Source organism: Crinia signifera, chromosome 7 (genome assembly GCF_055691185.1).
Source record: "Crinia signifera chromosome 7, ASM5569118v1, whole genome shotgun sequence".
NCBI classification, from domain to species: Eukaryota; Metazoa; Chordata; class Amphibia; order Anura; family Myobatrachidae; genus Crinia; species Crinia signifera.
Genome location: NC_139223.1, coordinates 58,660,458 through 58,680,727, shown reverse-complemented (window position 1 = coordinate 58,680,727; position 20,270 = coordinate 58,660,458). Strand labels below are relative to the sequence as shown.

At 43.7% G+C, this 20,270-nt stretch overlaps 1 protein-coding gene across 4 annotated transcripts in view; it reads left to right on the top strand.

Annotated features, from left to right (window-relative positions):
• The window catches only part of TRRAP (transformation/transcription domain associated protein), a 136,760-nt gene that overhangs the window by 17,054 nt on the left and 99,436 nt on the right, over positions 1–20,270 (top strand). For 3 of the 4 annotated variants that reach the window (XM_083153159.1, XM_083153162.1, XM_083153158.1), the window contains exons 3-18: positions 959–1,008; positions 3,394–3,504; positions 4,436–4,540; positions 4,648–4,731; positions 4,887–4,943; positions 8,767–8,892; positions 9,277–9,354; positions 10,950–11,038; positions 12,499–12,595; positions 12,707–12,845; positions 13,865–13,943; positions 15,036–15,270; positions 15,776–16,094; positions 16,176–16,273; positions 16,681–16,875; positions 19,097–19,288. In XM_083153159.1, coding sequence (XP_083009285.1) covers positions 959–1,008; positions 3,394–3,504; positions 4,436–4,540; positions 4,648–4,731; positions 4,887–4,943; positions 8,767–8,892; positions 9,277–9,354; positions 10,950–11,038; positions 12,499–12,595; positions 12,707–12,845; positions 13,865–13,943; positions 15,036–15,270; positions 15,776–16,094; positions 16,176–16,273; positions 16,681–16,875; positions 19,097–19,288 — 2,054 coding nt within the window. The remainder of the gene's footprint in view (positions 1–958; positions 1,009–3,393; positions 3,505–4,435; positions 4,541–4,647; positions 4,732–4,886; positions 4,944–8,766; positions 8,893–9,276; positions 9,355–10,949; positions 11,039–12,498; positions 12,596–12,706; positions 12,846–13,864; positions 13,944–15,035; positions 15,271–15,775; positions 16,095–16,175; positions 16,274–16,680; positions 16,876–19,096; positions 19,289–20,270) is intronic. The other variant, XM_083153160.1, reaches the window with a different exon arrangement.

Here is a 20,270-nt window from a genome sequence, read left to right as displayed (position 1 = left end):
TTGGCTGAGAGTGCTCTCTCCCTCCCCCCTCCTTCTCTCCCTCCCTCCCTCTCCTACAAGGCAGCTGATTGGCTGAGAGAGAACACTCTCAGCCAATCAGTGGCCTGCCTATATTTTTGAAGGTTCCCAGCAACGAATGGTGAACGCTGGCCATTTATACTGAACGCAATTGGTCCCTTTCTGCTGCTATATCAATAGGGGACTACATTGATTGACTAGTAGTGCTCCGCCTTAAGTGGCATTTATGGACATACTTGATGAGATCAATGGATGTTGGCATAAGTCATTATGCTCCTTTTGGAACACCACAGTTGCAGCAATGTCAGGGTAATTGGATGTCTCCTGAGGTTTTGCCATGTACATGTACAGTGCTCATGCTTTGATTTTAGGGTTTTAACAGCAAAATGATGAGACCATCAGTCTTGAGCCCACAAAAATGTGACGTGTGTATGTGTGAGTGCGTGAGTGTGCTGCGAATGTGGTAAAAAGTCACATCGGGCGCTGAGAGCAAAACTGATAAGATCTGATTGCTGTAAATTCTCCTGCCCCTACAGCTCCCCAGGAATTATTACAGGGGATACATTGCATGCGATTTATCCCATATAACAAAATGGCACATTAAGTGCCAAATCCTTAGCGAGCTCTCCTGGGAAGCTGCCGGGGAAATTAGGTCTGATTTATGTATGGGAGCCTTTAGTATATCTACCCCAAAGTGTCAAAAAATAGATGCAAGACCCAAAACCTTACGGGTATTTTTGTCAACTTGCAGCATGAAAGTGCCTGCACTAAGCTTAAAGAATACAAGTTAAATGTTTCAAAGTAATGCCTGTGTATGCGAACATACGATGTACCATATATGATTGTGGTTACTATTTGCGAATCCACTGATCTTTTTTTTTTTTTTTTTTTTTTTTGTAAATCTATATTTTAAATAATTTAATTTATTTAAATATTACAGCGGATGAAACCAAGTTGAAAATGATGCAGGAAGTCAGCGAGAATTTTGAGGTATGTGTTTGGGGACGTGAGAGTTAGCCTGCTTTAAATTGCAACATTGTCCATAGGTTCCCAAACGCGGTCCTCAAGGCACCCCACCGGTCCAGGTATTAAATATATCCATGCTTGGCCACAGGTGACTTAATTAGTAACTCAGTCAGTCTGATTTAACCATCTGTGCTGAGCAATGGATATACCTAAAACATGGACCGTTTGGGTGCCTTGAGGACCGCCTTTGGGAACTTCTGCCATAGTCATTTGTTTAATGGTGCCCATACATGGTGCGCTTTTTGTGTTCGATGCGCACTCTCGCGCACATCCCATAGCGCAGCTCAAAAAGTATGTGCTTTTTAAACTAGAGCCCATCTAGTCCATAACACATACAATTATTGTACCGTATGGGCACCTTAACCTGAGCCTGCTTTTTGAGGGAATTTGTTTTGGTTCCCAGCAGCTATTGGTGAACGCTGCCCATTTATACTGAATGCAATTGGCCCTTTCTGCTGCTACATCAATAGGGGACTACATAGATTGACTAGTAGTGCTCCGCTTTAAATGGGATTTATGGACACACTTGATGATGATGAGATCAAAGGATGTTGGCATAAGTCATTACACTCCTTTTGGAAAACCACAGTTGCAGCAATGTCTGGGTAATTGGATGTCACCTGAGGTTTTGCCATGTACATGTACAATGCTTATGCTTTGATTTTAGATTGTTAACAGCAAAATGATGAGACCATCAGTCTTGAGCCCAAAAAAATGTGACATGTGTGAGTGAGTGAATGAATGAGTGAGTGCTTGGGTATGCAGCGAGTGTGGTAATAAGTCACATTGGGCGCTGAGAGCAAAACTGATAAGATCTGATTGCTGTAACATTGTCAGTGTATTTTGATTGTTTTCTCACATGGTTTGTCTGTAGAAATAATGTTTCTGAGATGTTAGGAGATCCGTTTTTACTGGGCTTTTAAGCAGTAATTTCTATAGCTATATTAGAACTGGTTTTATGACATTGCAACTTCATTTGGCCCCTACAGCAGGGGCGAATTTAGGGGTCATGCCGCCCCTAGGCACAACATTTTTGCCGCCCCCCCCCCCCCATATGTATACATGTATGTATGTATACGTGCACCCGCGTGGGTATGTATGTGTGTATATATATATATATATATATATATATATATATATATATACACATATATACTGTATACACACACACACCATAATAGCACTTACTGTTTAATAGAAGGTATGGAAAGAGTTAAAGTGCTCCAGACACAGTGCAGCATGGAGAGAGGAGGGAGGGCTCGTAACCTGAGTGCTCAGTGTAGGGAGACTGACTCGGAGTTCACAGGTCATCAGCGTCAGCGTGTGAGCAGGGAAGGAATACTTCCTGCATGCACGCCACTCACTGCTCGGAAGGAAGGGGGGACGGGTCATTGTACGGCTGCAGTGCTGATGCTGCTGCCGAGAGAGGGACAGTTACAGCGGCAGCCGACGGACAGCAGCATCAGCGCTGCTGAGCACAATGTATAGCTGTGGGGATGCAGAGAGCTCCTGGCAGCTGCCGCCCATAGCAGGTGCCGCCCCTAGGCCCGTGCCTCACGGGCCTAGTGACAAATCCGGCCCTGCCCTACAGTCTACTGTGGGCATAACCTGGGTACCCCGTTCATACTGCAGCCATACTGGGAAAATCGAGCATGTACCTGGTTTGCATTACTTGTCAACCCATTACATAAATACACAACTAAGGTGTTCCTGTGTACCCGCCTCACTGAGAAAAGGCTGTCATTCTGAGCTCCTGTTTTAACTGTACCGGAGCCCCCACTGGTTGCAGTTACAGGATTTGCAAACAATGGGGCAGATGTATTAAGCCTTAAAAAGAGATAAACGCGAGGGTCATAAAGAGAGATAAATGTCCAGCCAATCAGCTCCTACCTGTCATCTTACAGGCTGGGTTTGAAAAATATCAGTAAGGAGCTGATTGGCTGGACGATTATCTCTCTTTATCACCCTTGCATTTATATCTTTTTAAGGCTTAATACATCTGCCCCATTGTTCCCAACAGAGATGTTATTGGCCGAGTACCTTGGCATTACTGTATTGTCTGTCAGTGATGGTGGTGGTACGGCATCATCTGCGTAATGCACCCTGCCACTTCCAACTACCCCTGCCACACCCCCTAAACACTGGTGTTGCCGGGATTTACAGAACTCATGACTGAAGGTGCCATAAGGTAGTCTGTACCAATCTGCCAGTTGCTGAGGTTGTATAAATATGGTTATATTTGCATTTAAGAATTATTAAAATGTTTTATTAAGGTGCTGCAATCATGGCGTGCGAATAGAAGTTATACCAATTGAAAGGGGATTTAAATAATTGTTTGTTTCTGTCTAGAATGTCACCACCTCAGCCCAGTACTCCACCTTCTTGGAGCACATCATCCCGCGGTTTCTTACCTTCTTGCAGGATGGAGAAGTTCAGTTCCTTCAGGAGAAACCTGCTCAGGTATAGTTAGTCCCATTCCGACTTGCCTTGCTCCCTCTGGATGTGACCAACATCAAGGAAATCATGCAGTGCTGCAGAAATTATAATATACTTCCCTGTGGAAAGCCTCCCATTGCTTGTTTCTGTCTTACTTCTTTATGACCGTGTTAAAGACCTTGATGATAATAATATTATTATGCTTTCACTATAATTGCACGACACCCTCAGGGTAATGCCAAGGTATTTTTTATTCAATAGACTAAGGGCCTGATTCTGGTTGGTTTACAAAAGCAAACTCCTTCTTTAATAGACAAAAAACTATGCTGCACTGCAGGTGGGGCTGATGCAACATGTGCCGAGAGAGTTACATTTGGGTGAGTTACTTTGTTTCTGTGCAGGATAAATACTGGCTGCTTTATTCTAAAACTGCAATGTAGATTTCAGTTTGAACACACCCCACCCAAATCTAACTCTCTGCACATGTTACATCTGCCCCAGTAACTTTCGTTATGTAACTATTTGATAACATTGCCAGAGAAATATTTTTTTTCTCATGTTGCTGTTTATTTTTACTTTTAATGTGAATGTGTATTTTTTAATATCAGTGGTCTTGGATGGTAAAGGTTTTTTTTTTGTCCATGACGGGAAATGACGTCAACGGGCTCCTTTTATGAAAATAAAGGTGTCTCTGCCAAATAGGGGTGGCGTGGGGGGTGGAGAGGCCAGGGGTCTCAAACGGAGATTTACTGACCTCTGTGATGGGTGGCGAGCAGGGACCTTGGGTGCTGCAAGTCACTACAGTTATCTGCCCATATCAGGGGGATCCCCCAGATAACTGTAACATCTAAAAGGTATACTGTTACAGTATAAAATGGAAGAAAACAACCTGTCAGTTTATTTTCGGATTTAGTTAATTTTTCTATTTATTTATTTTTTTAAATAAACTTTACAGCAACTGCGGAAACTGGTCTTGGAAATAATCCACCGAATCCCTACCAATGAACATCTGCGGCCCCACACCAAAAACATTCTTTCCGTCATGTTCCGATTCCTGGAGGTATTGTCACTGATATTTAAGTAAAACCTGTTGTATACAGACGTTTCCTGTAGCATGCAGCCGTGTGCGGTAAAATAACCTTCAAATATTTGCTGTGTTCCTTGTAGACTGAGAATGAGGAGAATGTCTTGATCTGTCTGAGGATTATCATTGAGCTACACAAGCAGTTCCGGCCACCTATTACTCAGGAGGTGAGTTGCATTGCCTGCTGGTGGGGTTGCTTTACTTTGACAGACCCTGTATTTCTCATGAGTTCTATTCATATTACTCTACATATGACTATTGCTTTTTTGCATTCATAATAGGACTTCACAGTTGACTTGTTTTTTTTTTCAATGTGTTTTAGATTCATCATTTTTTAGACTTCGTGAGGCAGATTTATAAAGAGCTTCCAAAGGTTGTGGTAAGTGTTTGTCATTACATTTGTAATATTTCTGCTAATAAACAATTTCATGGCTACATTTTCTATAGAACACCTGGCCATTCTGTTCCACATCAACTACTAGTCCCACAGTTTTGCTATTTGAGCATACTAATAGTGTGGCAAGGCATGCTGGGATGTGTAGTTTGACCACAGCTGGAGTGCCACAGGATGACCAGGCTTTGCCTTAGAACAGGGGTGGGGAACCTTTTTTGTGCCAAGGGCCAATTGTATGGTGGAAAAATCCTTTGGGGGCTATATGTAAAAATTTCTCTTACAAATTATCCTGCTGCAGCCGTCCCACGCTCTGGTGGCTGCCGCTGAATAGGACTGAGAGTCTCCGGTTGATGTTAATTAAGAGGAATCTCGCAAGAACTACCAACCTCTCGCAAGAAGTCCCCTGTACTTGACTCCTGGCAAAGCCGCCGGGTGGGTAGGAGGGCCACTCAGACTGCCTAGGGGGCCGCATACGGCCCCCGGGCCTGAGGTTCCCCACCACTGCCTTAGAACATCAATGTCTTGTGATCTTTCTATTCTCTGCTGACCTATCTAGAATGTTGTATTTTCTTCTGTAAGCAGCTGTTTTTAATCATTTAAATGATACGTTGTTCCGGATTATTGTACTTATCCATTTTTGCCAAGAATCATTTAGAGTACATCATCTGATAATAGTTTCTTAGAAACTGGACATTTACTTGTTTTTAGAAATTCTTATTATAGTCTATCATCCATGGGGGACACTGGATACCTTAACCCCTTCACGACATTTGACGTATATATACGTCATGGTCGGGAAGTACTTCCCGACCGTTGACGTATATATACGTCATGACTTCTAACTGTCACTGCGTCTAGAGACGCAGTGACAGTTAGGTGATGTCTGCTGTCCCTGACAGCAGACATCCCCCCTCGTCGCCCAGGGGGGGCAGGGGTGCCCCCCCCGGTCGGCGATCGCTGTGATTGGCTGTTCAAATCTGAACAGTCAATCACAGCGTTTCCTGTGTTACCGGCGGCTAAGCCGCTCGGTAACACAGAAAACGGTGGTGATCGGTGCAGCACCGATCACCACCGAGCGGCAGCACCCCCCTCCCACCCGCCGGGCACTCACCCGGCAGCAGCAGCAGCTCCAGCGGCTCAACCGCTACGTCCGGAGCGCACGCTGCGCTCCCCTCCTCCCCCCTCCCCCCCGCAGCAGCAGCAGCAGCAGCATCATGCTGCTGCTGGAAAAGTTAAAAATAAATTAAAATTAAAAAATGTGCAAATGTGTGTGTGTGTGTGTATATATATATATATATATATATATATACACACACATATATATATATATATATATATATATATATGTGTGTGTATATATATGTATATATATGTATATATATATATATATATACACACATATATATATATATATATATATGTGTGTGTGTGTGTGTGTGTGTGTGTGTGTGTGTGTGTGTGTGTGTGTGTGTGTGTGTGCGTATACCGCACCGATCACCAACGATCGCCAGCCCCCCCCCCCCTCCCACCCGGCAGCCCCCCTCCCTCCCACCCACCCGGCTGCCGCAGCGCCAGCACCCCTCCCACCCCCCCGCCAGCCGCAGCGCCAGCCCCCCTCCCAAAGCTGGTGACCAAAATGGGGTCACTTGTGGGGGGGTTCCACTGTATTGGTGCTTGGGGGGTCTTGCTAATGCGACATAGCACCCGCCATTCATTCCACCACCAAAAATCACTCCTTCCCTTCTGAGTCCTGCCATGCACCCAACTGGTATTTTTTGGTCACATGTGAGGCATTGCCGTACCCGGGAGAAATTGGGGCACAGATTTTGGGGTGCTTTGTCTCCTTCATTCCTTGTGAAAATTAAAAATTTTGAGCCAGAACTGCATTTTTGTGTAAAAAATTACATTTTTTTACACAAAAATGCAGATCTGGCTCAAAATTTTTCATTTTCACAAGGAATGAAGGAGACAAAGCACCCCAAAATCTGTGCCCCAATTTCTCCCGGGTACGGCAATGCCTCACATGTGACCAAAAAATACCAGTTGGGTGCATGGCAGGACTCAGAAGGGAAGGAGTGATTTTTGGATTTTGCAGCACAGATTCTGGTTGAATGACCCCCGAAACACCCATACAGTGGAACCCCCCCACAAGTGACCCCATTTTGCAAACTACACCCCTCAGGGAATTCATCTAGGGGTATAGAGTACATTTCAAACCCCCCGGGGTTTCACCAATTTTGATACAACTGAGCTGTGAAAATGAAAAATTATTTTTTTTCATTTTCACTGCCCAGTTGTACCACAATTGGTGAAACCCCTGGGGGTTTGAAATGTACACTATACCCCTAGATGAATTCCCTGAAGGGTGTAGTTTGCAAAATGGGGTCACTTGTGGGGGGGTACCTAACTTTTAGCATCTTATGGTGCCTAGAAACCTACATGGTGCCTAAAAAATAATCTCATAAAAAGGAGGCTCCAAAATCAAGTAGGTGCTCCTTCTATTATGAAGCCTGTGGTTTGGTCACCGTGCACACTAGGGCCACATATAGGATATTTATGAAAACCAAAGAATTGGGGGAATCAATTTTTAGTCACATTTCTCTAGTAAAATCTACTGTGTTCCTTAGAAAAATGTATTAAAATTGCAAATCTGCAAAAAAAATGAAATTTGGAAATTTCACCTACACTTTCTTTTAATTCCTGTGAAACACCTAAAGGGTTAACAAACTTCCAAAATGCTGTTTTGAATACTGTGAGGGGTGCAGTTTTTGAAATGGCATCATTTATGGGGGTGTCTCACATACAAGTCACTCAAAGTCACATCATAACTGACCTGGTCCCTAAAAAAATCAGAGTTTGAAATTTTCTTGAAAATTTGAGAATTTGCTATTCATATTTGAAGCCTCCTAGTGTCCAAAAAAATGAAAATGAGGTTGAAATAATGATGGCAACATAAAGTAGACATATGGTCTATGTTAGTTATTCACTATTTTGAGTGGTAAGATTATTTGTCTCACAAGCAGAAAATTTAACATTTTGCAAATCGCAAAATTTTCCATTTTTTTACGACATTTTGGTATTTTTCACAAAAAAACACAGACTGTATCGACGAAAATTTACCACTAACTTGAAGTACAATGTGTCACGAGAAAACAATCTCAAAATCACTGGGATAAGTAAAAGCAAAAAAAAGTTATCCCCACTTAAGTGATACATGCCAGATTTGAAAAAAAGGGCTCTGTCAGGAAGGCAAAAACTGGCTCTGTCATGAAGGGGTTAATACAGGCATATCCAAACCTATGGCCCTCCAGCTGTTGTGAAACTACACGTCCATCATGCCATGCTGGGATGTGTAGTTTCACAACAGCTGGATTGCCACAGTTTGAGCATGCCTGCCTTAATGTATAGCAGGTGTGGGAGGAGTCTGGGCACTAAACAGTTAAAATATTCACAGCCCAAGCACCACCCCCCTTTTTTTTTTTTTTTTAACCTCTGCTTGCTTTCTGAAGTCCATTTTTCTTTAGCGCTTGAGGGATTGGGCGTGCTTTTATGAGCTTCCATAGAAGTTGCTGTTTTGTCTTTATTCATTTTTGTTACAAATTAATGAAATTCTAATAGATTTGTACCCTCATTTATTTGAGCTTTTGTGTTGTGTATAGTCTAGCAGTGTTCTTGTGCATTTTGAAATTTGCATTATTGGATCTGATTACTATTTATTTTGTGTAATATGGTGTTTTGGGAAATGTACAGTAGAATATTTTTTATTTAATTGGTAAAGCAGACCCTTTTTTTATTTCTCTAATTCAAGAACCGCTACTTTGAGAACCCTCCAGTGATTCCCGAAAACACGGTTCCTGCTCCTGAAATGGTTGGCATGATTTCCACGATTGTAGTCAAAGTAAATCCGGAGCGAGATGACAGTGAAACTAGAACAGTAAGTAATGTGGATGCAAGCTCCATATTATCCATCCTGATGGGTACGGGGGTGCTGAGGGGGCCCAGGCTTGTTGGTGTGACTTGGCGATAAGAGTCTGCCCCTGTCCAAACCTCGCTCCCCCTGGGGACTTTGTTTTACCTTCAGCCCTTACAGCAGCAGTCTCCTCTGCCTACATGATGTGTGTGGGGAGAGCGCTCGCACTGATCCCACCCCCTTGGATCGGTCTCTGGCTGAAGGGTTTACAATGCCCACAATTAGCTTGCGCCCCCTACAGTCCCCAGGCTCGACTATGCTATCCTGTGTGCAGTGAGAGGCCTTTAGCTTCTATGTTTATCACTTGGCTTATTGTGTTTATGGCTTTCTCATATCTTTCTCATACAGCATACAATCATCCCAAAGGGTTCCCTCTCCCTTAAGGTGCTGGCGGAGTTGCCGATAATAGTCGTGCTCATGTACCAGGTAAGGCAGATTCTCAGGTTATTGCTGAATTTACAATGCTTGTGACCGTGTAAACAAAATCAATTTAAAGAGAAAGCATCATCTGTATTTATATTGTTTTAGTGTGTTCTAATGGACATCATTTGATTATGCAAGTGGCCTGATTCTGGGTCATATGTATCTGCTGCTGTATTCCCATCTGCAGATACAGTGGTCATCAGTTAGTACCTGGACTTGGCTAGAAGTTAAAGGTTAATCAAAAATAGAAAACTCATCCATGGCCAAACGCTACGATCACACATTGAAGTATAGTATTACCTGCCCACGGCACCCCGCAAAATGAGTCATTCCTTTCTCTGGGGTAGATGTATGAAGCAGTGATAAGGGATGAGAAGTGATATATTGCCTGGTACTTGATCACCGGCCAATCAGCTCCTGACTGTTAAGTTACAGGCTGGGTTTAAAAAGGTACATTTAGAGGCTGATTGGCCGGTGATAAAGTACCAGGCACTGTATCACTTCTCCTCCCTTATCACGGCTTCATCCATCTACCCCTCAGTTACTGTCCAGAAATGCCCAAGTCCCGGACAGTGTGGTGCGCCAACAGACAGATTGATGTATTTTCAGGAGCGATCCTCATCAGCTGGTCTCATCCGGTGCATTGGCAATCGCTGTTTTGTTTCATGCATGCACATTATACTGATATCTGCTAGAGCCGGATATATATATAGATATGGATGACTCAAGATCAGGCCCAAAGTGTTTAGTTTTGATGTATGTATTACATTCGGTGTGTATTGCAGTAGTTTCTAATAACTTCCCATGGCTGTTTTGGCTGAGGTATTATTATATGGTGTTTGACTTTTAGGAGACCGTAGATACAGAACCCCACCTGGGGCCCAGACCGAGGGGTTGTGCACACAATAGAAGGCTTAAAGAGGTCTTAATAAATATATATAGCCTTACCAAATCGTTTATCGTGAATACACCTAAAACGATTGGTACACATCGCTAACAATTGGTCGCTGATCTTTCTGCATGCAGGAAAGATCAGCGACCTCTACCAATGACCGTCGGGTATGCGCATCATCTGATATATCGTTCATACACACGGAACGATTTGAGCGATTGGTCGTTTCAATTGGTCGGGAACGCCCAGATCTTCTGCCAAATCTATCCGTGTGTACGCACCTGTAGATTTGTGTGAGTTATTTTGTTTCTGTTCAGGGTAAATACTGGCTACATTATTTTTACACTGCAATTTAGATTTCAGTTTCAACACACCCCACCCAAATGTAACTCTCTCTGCACATGTTACATCTGCCCCACCTGCAGTGCACATGGTTTTGTCCATTTTGAGAACAAATTTGTACTGCAATCAGATCTGAATAAAGGCCATTATATACTGATTTGTATAGTTGTTTGACATAGTGCATGGCCAGTTTTTAGGTACCCTCCAACAGGCCGTCACTGATCAACCCTCCTGTGCTTGATTACAGAAATCCAGAAAACATGAACTGTTAGGAGTATTTGAGGAGTAGAATTGAGAACCAACGCTATAGTGCATTTATTTAAATGTTTTATAACTTTTTTGTTCTTTTTGTATTTTTCTACAGCTGTACAAATTAAACATTCACAATGTGGTGTCGGAATTTGTGCCATTGATCATGAATACCATTGTTACCCAGGTCTCCGCCAATGCCAGGTATGCCTGCTTTTACTTAGGGTGCTGCAGATAAATAGCCCAGCTCAGAGGAAAGGCTACACTGTGGGCCTCCTCTACTCCATACAATAAAATTTGACATAATCAAGGTTATTTAGTTTCTTGCTGTAATGGCTAGTTGGAATTGACCGTCTCCTCTACTAGGCGAAAAGTATTATTCAGTGTTTATGGTCGACACAATACGGTCAACATTGACTAAAAATGTTGACACAAGCACAGCCGTGACCCTGTCCTGTTCTCTCTGTCTGCTTGACCGACAAATTGCAGGTGGGATTCAATGTCCTGCCTGCAGCGGGTCGAGAAGGGGGCGTGGCCGGGAAGAGGCGAGCTGCAGCCGGGAGCTTGTCAGTTTCAGGCCGTTTTCGGCAGAACGAGCCCGACTGCTTGTGAAGTCGGGCTTGTTCTGTGAGGTCCCCTGTTCAATGCTGTTGGGGAAGACAGCATTGAATAGGGCCTCGCAGCCATCTCCCCCATCTGGAGATGGCTGCGAGTGATTGAATATCCCCCTTTGTCTGTCAATCTTGTCCATGGCAATTATTTGGTGTGACCTAGACTAGGAATGGGGAACCTTTGGCCCTCTAGCTGTTGTTAAACTACACATCCCAGCATGCCGTGCTACAGTTTTGCTCTTTGGCCATTAGAACACTGTTACAGGGCATGCTGGGATGTGTATTTCAGCAACCACTGGAGGGCCAAAGGTTCCTCATCTCAGACCTAGACATTAATGATCCTTTGTACCATAACTGTTTTCAGCGTAACATTTTGTTCAATTAAATGGTTCTGTATTGCAAACGATGGCATTTCTGTGTTTTGAAACAAGTAAAAAATTTTTATTTCTGGAAATTGTTAAGTCTTTTCTTGGCCAGATAGGAAATCTAGGTTTTTGTGCAAAGTTTAAGGATAGTCTAAAGGTGCGTACACACGGGTGCAATTTCAGCACATATCGCTGGGAATATGGTCACTGAGCGACCATATTGCCAGTGATTTGTGTGTGCTGTCGGCGATGAATCGCCGGGTGCGCGCTCCCGTGTGCAGCCCCTGATGGTCGCTGGTCGCAGGAGCTTGCTCCTGCGATCAGCTATTTCCCTGCCTCTTCCCCCGGCAGAGTCTCCCGATTATCAGCGACCATCTCTGGTCGCTGATTAACAGAAGAGACACTCAGCAATATATTGCTCAGCAATATATCTCCCCCGTGTGTACGGGGCATAAGCTCTGGTTACTCTTTAAGATGCATATAGATTGTAAGCTTGCAGCAGGGCCTCTTACCTCCAAGTCTCTGTTGTTACCCAGTTTGTTTTATCTCTGTCTACTATTGTAAAGCACAACAGAATCTGCTGCAATATTTAAGAAACTGTAAATAAATAATATAGCTTACATTTATAAGTCACTTAATTACACATCTCTGTTCAATATTTTTTTTTTTTTTTTTTTTTAAATCTTAGGCAACATAAGCTGTACAACAAAGAACTCTACGCTGACTTTATCGCAGCCCAGATAAAAACGTTGTCCTTTTTGGCGTATATCATTCGAATCTATCAGGTTTGTAATATCATTCTAAACCACTTCCTCTTGGAATTGGCTTTATAGCTTTCTCCTGTGGCCTTATACACGGTCTTATGTGCATCTTCTACATTGTTGCTTATTGCACAGGACACTGTAGCAAAACATTCTCAGCAAATGGTGAAAGGCATGCTGCAACTGTTGACGAACTGCCCTCCTGAAACGGCCCACCTCCGGAAAGAGCTGCTGATTGCCGCCAAGCACATTCTCAGTACGGATTTGAGAAGCCGTATGTACACTCTTTAGTTTCTGCACTCAGGAAATGTGATGTTCCTGTATGTTGCTTAAGGAGCCCATACACGGTCTGTTGTGGACCTGCTCCGTTCTGTACTATGCGATGTGCGCTCCCGCGCATCACATAGTACGGTACAAAAAGTATGTGCTGCACGGACTGTGTATGGGCAGCTTAAGTATGACTTTATGTAATGGTGTGGCACAATGCATTGATGTGATAACTGTTGAATTGCACCTGTCACTTGGATGCAATGGTTGGGGCTGGTTTTTGGTATAAAACACCTATTAATAAGTTGAATATATGCAGACTGCAAAACAAACACAAATAATATTTTTACATTCCCCACTGGGGATGATGATGATGATGGGCCAAATGCTGGAAGTTTCAAAAGTGATAAAATGGAGAATTCTAAGCAACCAACCAATCAGCTCCTGCCTGACATTTTTCAAACACAGCCTGTGACATTGCAGGTATAAGCTGATTGGCTGGCTGCTTATCACTCTCCATTTTGTCACTTTTGAAGTCTAGTACATCTAGCCCAATAACTGTAGCCATCAGTAACACAAAAGCTTGCAGTTGGCTGTTTGCGAATGTACTGAGGGATGTTACTTGGGGATTTTACTTCTTGCTTGGGGAATTATTGTGAGCCCATTTAAGCAGATCTTTATTTTACTTCAGGCGCAGGACATAGAGATTTGCTGCTGATTTATATGAGAAGTGTTTGAAGTGTTAGTGATGGTTGATAGTGAACATGTATTTTAAAAACAACACAATTGGCACAAATGGTATGGATGTAAGTTTGTGACTTGTTCCTGTCATAAACCAAGCACACATACTACTAGTACGACTTGCGAGTATCTGCCATACTTATAGCTGCACTTATATGGTTTATACACCCAGTTGCGACTGCATTTCTCCCAGATCTGATCCCCAGTCATTATCACATAGGACAGCTTGATGGTTTTTTTTTTTAGCATGTTTTTAAATTGAGCTTTATGTGGTTTCCATTTCAGAATTCATACCATGCATGGACAAGCTTTTTGATGAATCAATTCTAATTGGCTCTGGATATACAGCCCGGGAGACTCTCCGGTAAGTATTCTTAAGAACAATGAGACTGTGTGCTGCACACACAAAGGGTATAGACAGGCGGAGGTAAGTGGCACTCTCTCGGGCTTCCAATGAGCAACTCGGACACATCAGCCGACGTTTCAGGTTTTATTCTGTTTTCAAGGAAAAAACAGTGCAAAGAACCCTAAATATAAATACCCCCGGAGCCGGACCCCGTGCACCATCACACGCCGCTTCCTGGTAGTAAACATGTACACTTCCTGGATGTTGGATCAAGTGATTGAGTCGTTTGAGTCTCTGATGGCTCCATCACATGATCCAACATCCAGCAAGTGTATGTTAACTACTAGCAAGCGTCGTGTGATGATGTACAGGTTCCGGTGGTGGTGGTATTTAGGTAAGTGTCCTTTGCATTGTCCTTGTTCTTCCCTTGAAAAGCGGAATAAAACCCGAAATGTCAGGTGTCTAATATGTGTGAGTCGCTCAATGGGAAGCAAAACAATTACTGTGCTGCTATTAGTTACTGGATAATGTCTATAATTCAGAATACGCAGAACTGCCATGCAGAGCAAGCATTGGCCCCCATTAACAACTGACTGTTGTACAGGATTTCTAGGGAGGGACCCTATATCACACCCTCTGTAATGAGTGGTGCTGCTTTGCTGATGCTTATTGTGCTACACACAAAGAGATAAAGACCCAGGTGCACTAATTAGTAATGTATGCATAGAATTGTAAGATTTTTTGCAATAGAGTTTTTTTTTTTTTTTGCAATTTTGGCCAGAATTCTGGGCTTATCCACCACATCCTGGTAACCTCATATGGTAAGACCCTAACATTCTGAGGATCCAAATCTAGCACACGTGGCACCCCAAATAATGTGTAATAGTGACCCCTCTATACATAAACACAAAGCATCTTACAACTAAAGCAAAACTACGAAATAGTTGGTTGTGTTCAATTGACAATGATATGAAACATGCTTGTGTGAGAGCTAATGAATCCGTTTTGTAGACCTATATAAATTAGCTGTTCAATAATGTTCTAATTTCTCTATGGATCAGTGTTCTTTAAAAAATTGTCTCACTCACTCTGCTGCTCCTTTGCTCGCAGGCCTCTGGCGTATAGCACATTAGCGGACCTTGTACATCATGTCCGACAGCATCTTCCACTGACTGACTTGTCACTGGCCGTTCAGCTCTTTGCTAAGAACATTGATGATGAATCCATACCTAGCAGCATCCAGACTATGTCCTGCAAGCTTCTGCTTAACCTGGTGGATTGTATACGCTCCAAGAGTGAACAGGAGAACGGGAATGGGCGCGACATTCTAATGAGAATGTTGGAGGTAAAGGAGGCCGCGTCTTAATGTAGTTGTGCAAACTTCTATACCATTAGCACATAAAGGCCCATACACTCTACCCGATGCCCCCTGCCGCCAACATTGGCAGCGTGGGGAACCGGCAGGGAGGCAGGCATCAGAAAGTGCATACACACTTGCCGATGCCTGCTTTGGCGGGGGGGGGGCAGCAACGGCTTTGCTACCGGCTAACAATGACCTCCCTCATCCGGACATGCTTGGATAATGGAGGGGACCATTAATGGCAGGGAGTGTACACTACAAACTCGGCGATATTGTCCACAATATCGCTCAGAAAGCCCTTTCTGAGCGATATTGTGAACAATATCGCCTAGTGTGTATGGGGCTTAAGGCTGATATTAAAATGCTTTGCTGAAAAACAATTGTGTGTGCTCTTTAGTTTATTTACATTTTAACAGTTTATCTATTGATTGCAAATATCTATAATGCTGCATTTTGTTTATTTATGACTTCACTTCTTGCTTCCCTTCAGGTTTTTGTTCTAAAATTCCACACCATAGCCCGCTATCAGTTATCTGCCATCTTCAAAAAGTGTAAGCCCCAATCTGAGCTTTGTACGGCGGATGCCATTCTAGCCAGCGTCCCCCCGACCACTCCCGCCAATGCATTGCCAGCTGCCCCCTCCACCCCCCTGACCCAGGTGCCTCTCATGGTGTTCGACAAACAAGGCGAGAAAGACAAAGAAGACAAGCAAACCTTCCAAGTGACAGACTGCCGGAGCTTGGTGAAGACCTTGGTGTGTGGTGTAAAGACCATCACATGGGGCATTACTTCATGCAAAGCACCTGGCGGTAATCTATTTACTTTAGCAGTAAGGGGGCATTTGTTCACCGCCTTCCTCTGGTCTCTATTAATATACTTTTATTTTGCAGAAGCTCAGTTTGTTCCTAACAAGCAACTGCAACCCAAAGAGACCCAGATTTATATCAAGCTCGTCAAATATGCCATGCAAGCACTTGACATATACCAGGTAACTTTTGTGCACCTAGAACTTGACTAAAGAAGGGTTCTGCCTATCAAATCACCCTTCCTATCCTGCATCAGTAGAATAAAGAGCCCCAGTCCTAGGGCTTTTGTGGGCTACAAGGTTCCCTAACTTATTGTGGCCTGGAAGTCGCTTCTCCCAAGCTGTTAAGTAGGCATTGGTAGTAGCTGTAGTAGCTTGTTCAATGTGCTTCAACAGGAAGTATCCTGCCCCGTTTAGGGTAAGTGGTGGATTGTAGTGGTATGCCAGACATATCATTGTATGCTATCCAAGTATTCATGTATTCTAGCATGGCTTCAAAAGATGCTCCAATTTGTTAGTTAAATGCCATATACCTGCAATGCTCACGTATTCATGGAAGATGTGGTGCTCTCTAAATCTTATTCTTCTAGGTCCAGATAGCTGGGAATGGACAAACCTACATCAGAGTCGCCAACTGCCAGACTGTGCGGATGAAAGAGGAGAAGGAGGTGCTGGAGCACTTTGCTGGGGTTTTTACAATGATGAACCCTTTGACCTTCAAGGAAATCTTTCAGACTACAGTTCCGTATATGGTGGAGAGGATCTCTAAAAACTATGCACTGCAGGTGGGAATCGTACATCACCTTGTTACCTGCAGTTACTAGGCACATGTGTGCTATCATGTCTGTAATGGCTTTCATGAGACTGCCTAATTGTTAAGTATTGTTGGACAGGATTTGCCTTGTTTAAGGGTGGCCATACACTGATGCAATGTCTAGGAGCAGTGTTCGATGTCCAAACCGATCCCCCTTGAGTCTCCTGGGACCTTCCCGAACGGCAGGATTGCATGTGGGGAGGAAAGGGGGAGTAACAAGGTCGGAAGAAGGGACCCAAACGGGCCCTCGCTTGGCTCGCCACACTTCGGGCACGCCACCTGGTTACTATAGTCAACCAATGGTGGCGCGGCTAGAGAAGCTGCAAGGCCCCCTACCTTGCTCCAACTCCTGGGCATGGAAGGTCCTTTAGCCCACTTGGATTTAGCAACTACCATTCCACACTGGCGGGAGGGGGCTGAATCCGAGGAATCATTTGTGCAGCACATATGGTCTCTGGATCCGAACTGATGTGTATAGGGCCGCACATCTGATGCCAAAACACATCCGATTTGCCCAGTTTTCGTCCGATCCATCAAAATTGGATGAAAACAGGCCAAATCTGACGTATGGGGACTTTAATTCTTCCAAACACTCAACTAATTTGTATTATTATTATTTGACACTTTTAGTTAAGTGCTTTTCCAATGCCCTGCATAGGAGGCTGGCACAGTGGTTTTTTGACATTCAAGATAACCTTAAGTACACACTTTATTTCCATCCGAGCCTTTTCACCTTAGCCTTCAATCACATAGGCATCTGGATATGCTGATGCAGAAACTGGGATTAGGCCCATGACAATTGGTCAGTTACTCTGGAATCTGACCAGTCCCTCTCTGTGACACATTGTATTGGCTGTCTCGTTACAGAAATGCTTTTGGCCTTTGGCATTCATTAATTCAGTAACTTAGATGGTCTATTTGACCATGTCTGGATTGGTTGTTTGGACTATTTCTTTCATGCCATTGTGGACACTGGGAGAGGGGTTTCTCCTTCTCCCACTCAACTGAAAGAGGTCCTGGTGGATGCCTGGGCTTACCCTAATAAAAAAGTTTATCATTTCTAAACTACTTCTTTCATTCTACCCATTTCCCACTGAGGAGCATAATAAATGGGAGATCCCTCCACAGGTGGATGCTAATGTAGGCCACCTTGTCAAGTCTTCGACCTTGCCCATACCCACGGTGGCAGCTCTGGTTTGGCTGTACAGGACTTTCTCTGCTGGCTCAGAAGGTTCTGAGACAGAGGTACAGATTCCCTAACACAGCTGTCTTTCCCCCCTCCTGTTGAGGATGACTGAACCAACCTACATGGGGTAGCACTGCCCTTTCCTGTATATTTATTGGGCTAGATGTACACAAAGCTTTAGTGTAGTCTGATAGTGAGGTAATCCGTTCTTTTACCAGATTGGGGTGAAAGCTATCTATATACACAAGTCCCCCTTTTCAGCTGTATTGCATACTGTAAAAAGGCCAATGTAGACCTAAAACATAGCTTACATAGCATAAGGACTGTTGTAATTGCATTCACGGAGTCACCTGCAATGTTCACAGTGCCAGGGATGTTACACATTGTAATGACATTTGCTGTGTAGAAGATCGCTCACGCTGAGTAGAGGCTGGCAGCAGTGTCCTTCAATAGGATTACGGACCGGACCACTGCTGTGTATAGTAAAATGCCTCCCTCTATGGACACAGATTATTTTTAGTAACTTTTCTACAATCTAATATACAACCTTATTGTATTTGTAGATCCTCTGTAGAATGAAATGTGCAGCGCTAGCAGTTGGCAGCTGGGTGACATCCGTGGGTGACGTAAGGTCCCTTGTGCAGAATACAGTGCCATTCAGTCCTGCTAGGAAGTTGATAAACGACATGTTTTATTTAATACAAATGATTTTGTTATGAAATTTCCCGGTACATAGTGATGTTTTTTTTTTTTTGTAAAAACCAATTACAAGATATAATAGATATTACTTGTTTTCCAATGTTTTTATTGAGTTCCAGAAAAAACTTGATCAGCGTAAAATGTGACACTGATCAGATTACAGCGTAAGGTAAATGTGCACCGTGCACATAATTATCTCTGCTCCTGCTTGGTTTTACAACGGCTATAAATATGGCAGACATTGAGCGCCAGGGATCTTCTCTTTGTTCAGGAATGTTTCATTTAAATGCGCATCTTGTTTTCCCAGATTGTTGCCAATTCCTTTTTGGCAAACCCCACCACGTCGGCTCTCTTTGCTACCATCCTGGTGGAGTATTTGCTGGAAAGGCTTCCGGAGATGGGTTCCAACGTAGAGCTGTCCAACTTGTACCTCAAGCTGTTCAAGCTGGTGTTTGGCTCGGTGTCCCTGTTTGCTGCAGATAATGAGCAAATGCTTAAGGTGAAAAGATGGATCTCCTTGCCATGTAGTCTTTTAATTAAGGCTCCGTCTGTATATGTCATGCCAGTTCTGAATATGAATGCGTTGTGTGTGTGTGTATCTATCTATCTATCTATCTATCTATCACACACACCCGGAGGGGGGCGTAACTAGTACTTTGTGGGCCCTATAGCATAGTATTTACCATATTAGATGATGCAGCTGTAGGAGGCCACCCTCACTGTCCCACCGCAAGTGCCAGTCCTTCCTTCCTCTCTCCCTCGTGGCAGCATGCGTCCGGTCCAGTGAAGGTGGAAGCGCCTGCCTGGTCTTCTGGAGTTTCTCTATCAGATTCGCAAGGTGATGACATCATCATCTTGCGAGTCTCTTCCAAGCATGACGTGGGGCTAGCACCAGCAGCTGCAGCTGGTCCAACGTGCAGTGTGCACGGACTCGCAAAATGATGACAATATCATCTCGCGAGTCAAAGTGCCCGCCATCATTTGTCCATCTCTACCCGGCCTCTCGCCCAGCCCTTACTTTCCCTTTGGCCGAGCTGCTTATAAGGCGGCCGTGGTGGCTCTTTTAAGAAATAATAAAATTATTTATTACGGTCACGGTGCAGGAGAGTGCTTTCTGTCCATGGGGCCCGGGCCTCCCCAGCCACCGGGCCCCATAGCAGCTGCAACCCCCTACACCCTTGGCAGTTCCGCGACTGTGTGTGTGTGTATCTATCTATCTATCGGTATAGTATATATTATATGGCTTGTTAATGGATTTAGGTGTATGTGACTTTGGTAATCATATTTAACCCTTTTTGTGCCAAATGAATTTGTCAAAATTGGTTTGAAAATTGGCAAGCAAACATTTTTGTTCATCATAATGGCCTGCAAAGTTACCTTATATCGGAAATATAATCTTTTTATACACAACATTTTTATTTGCATTTATATAACAAGTGTGAGCGACGCTGGCATTTTTAGCATATATCTTGTACAGATGT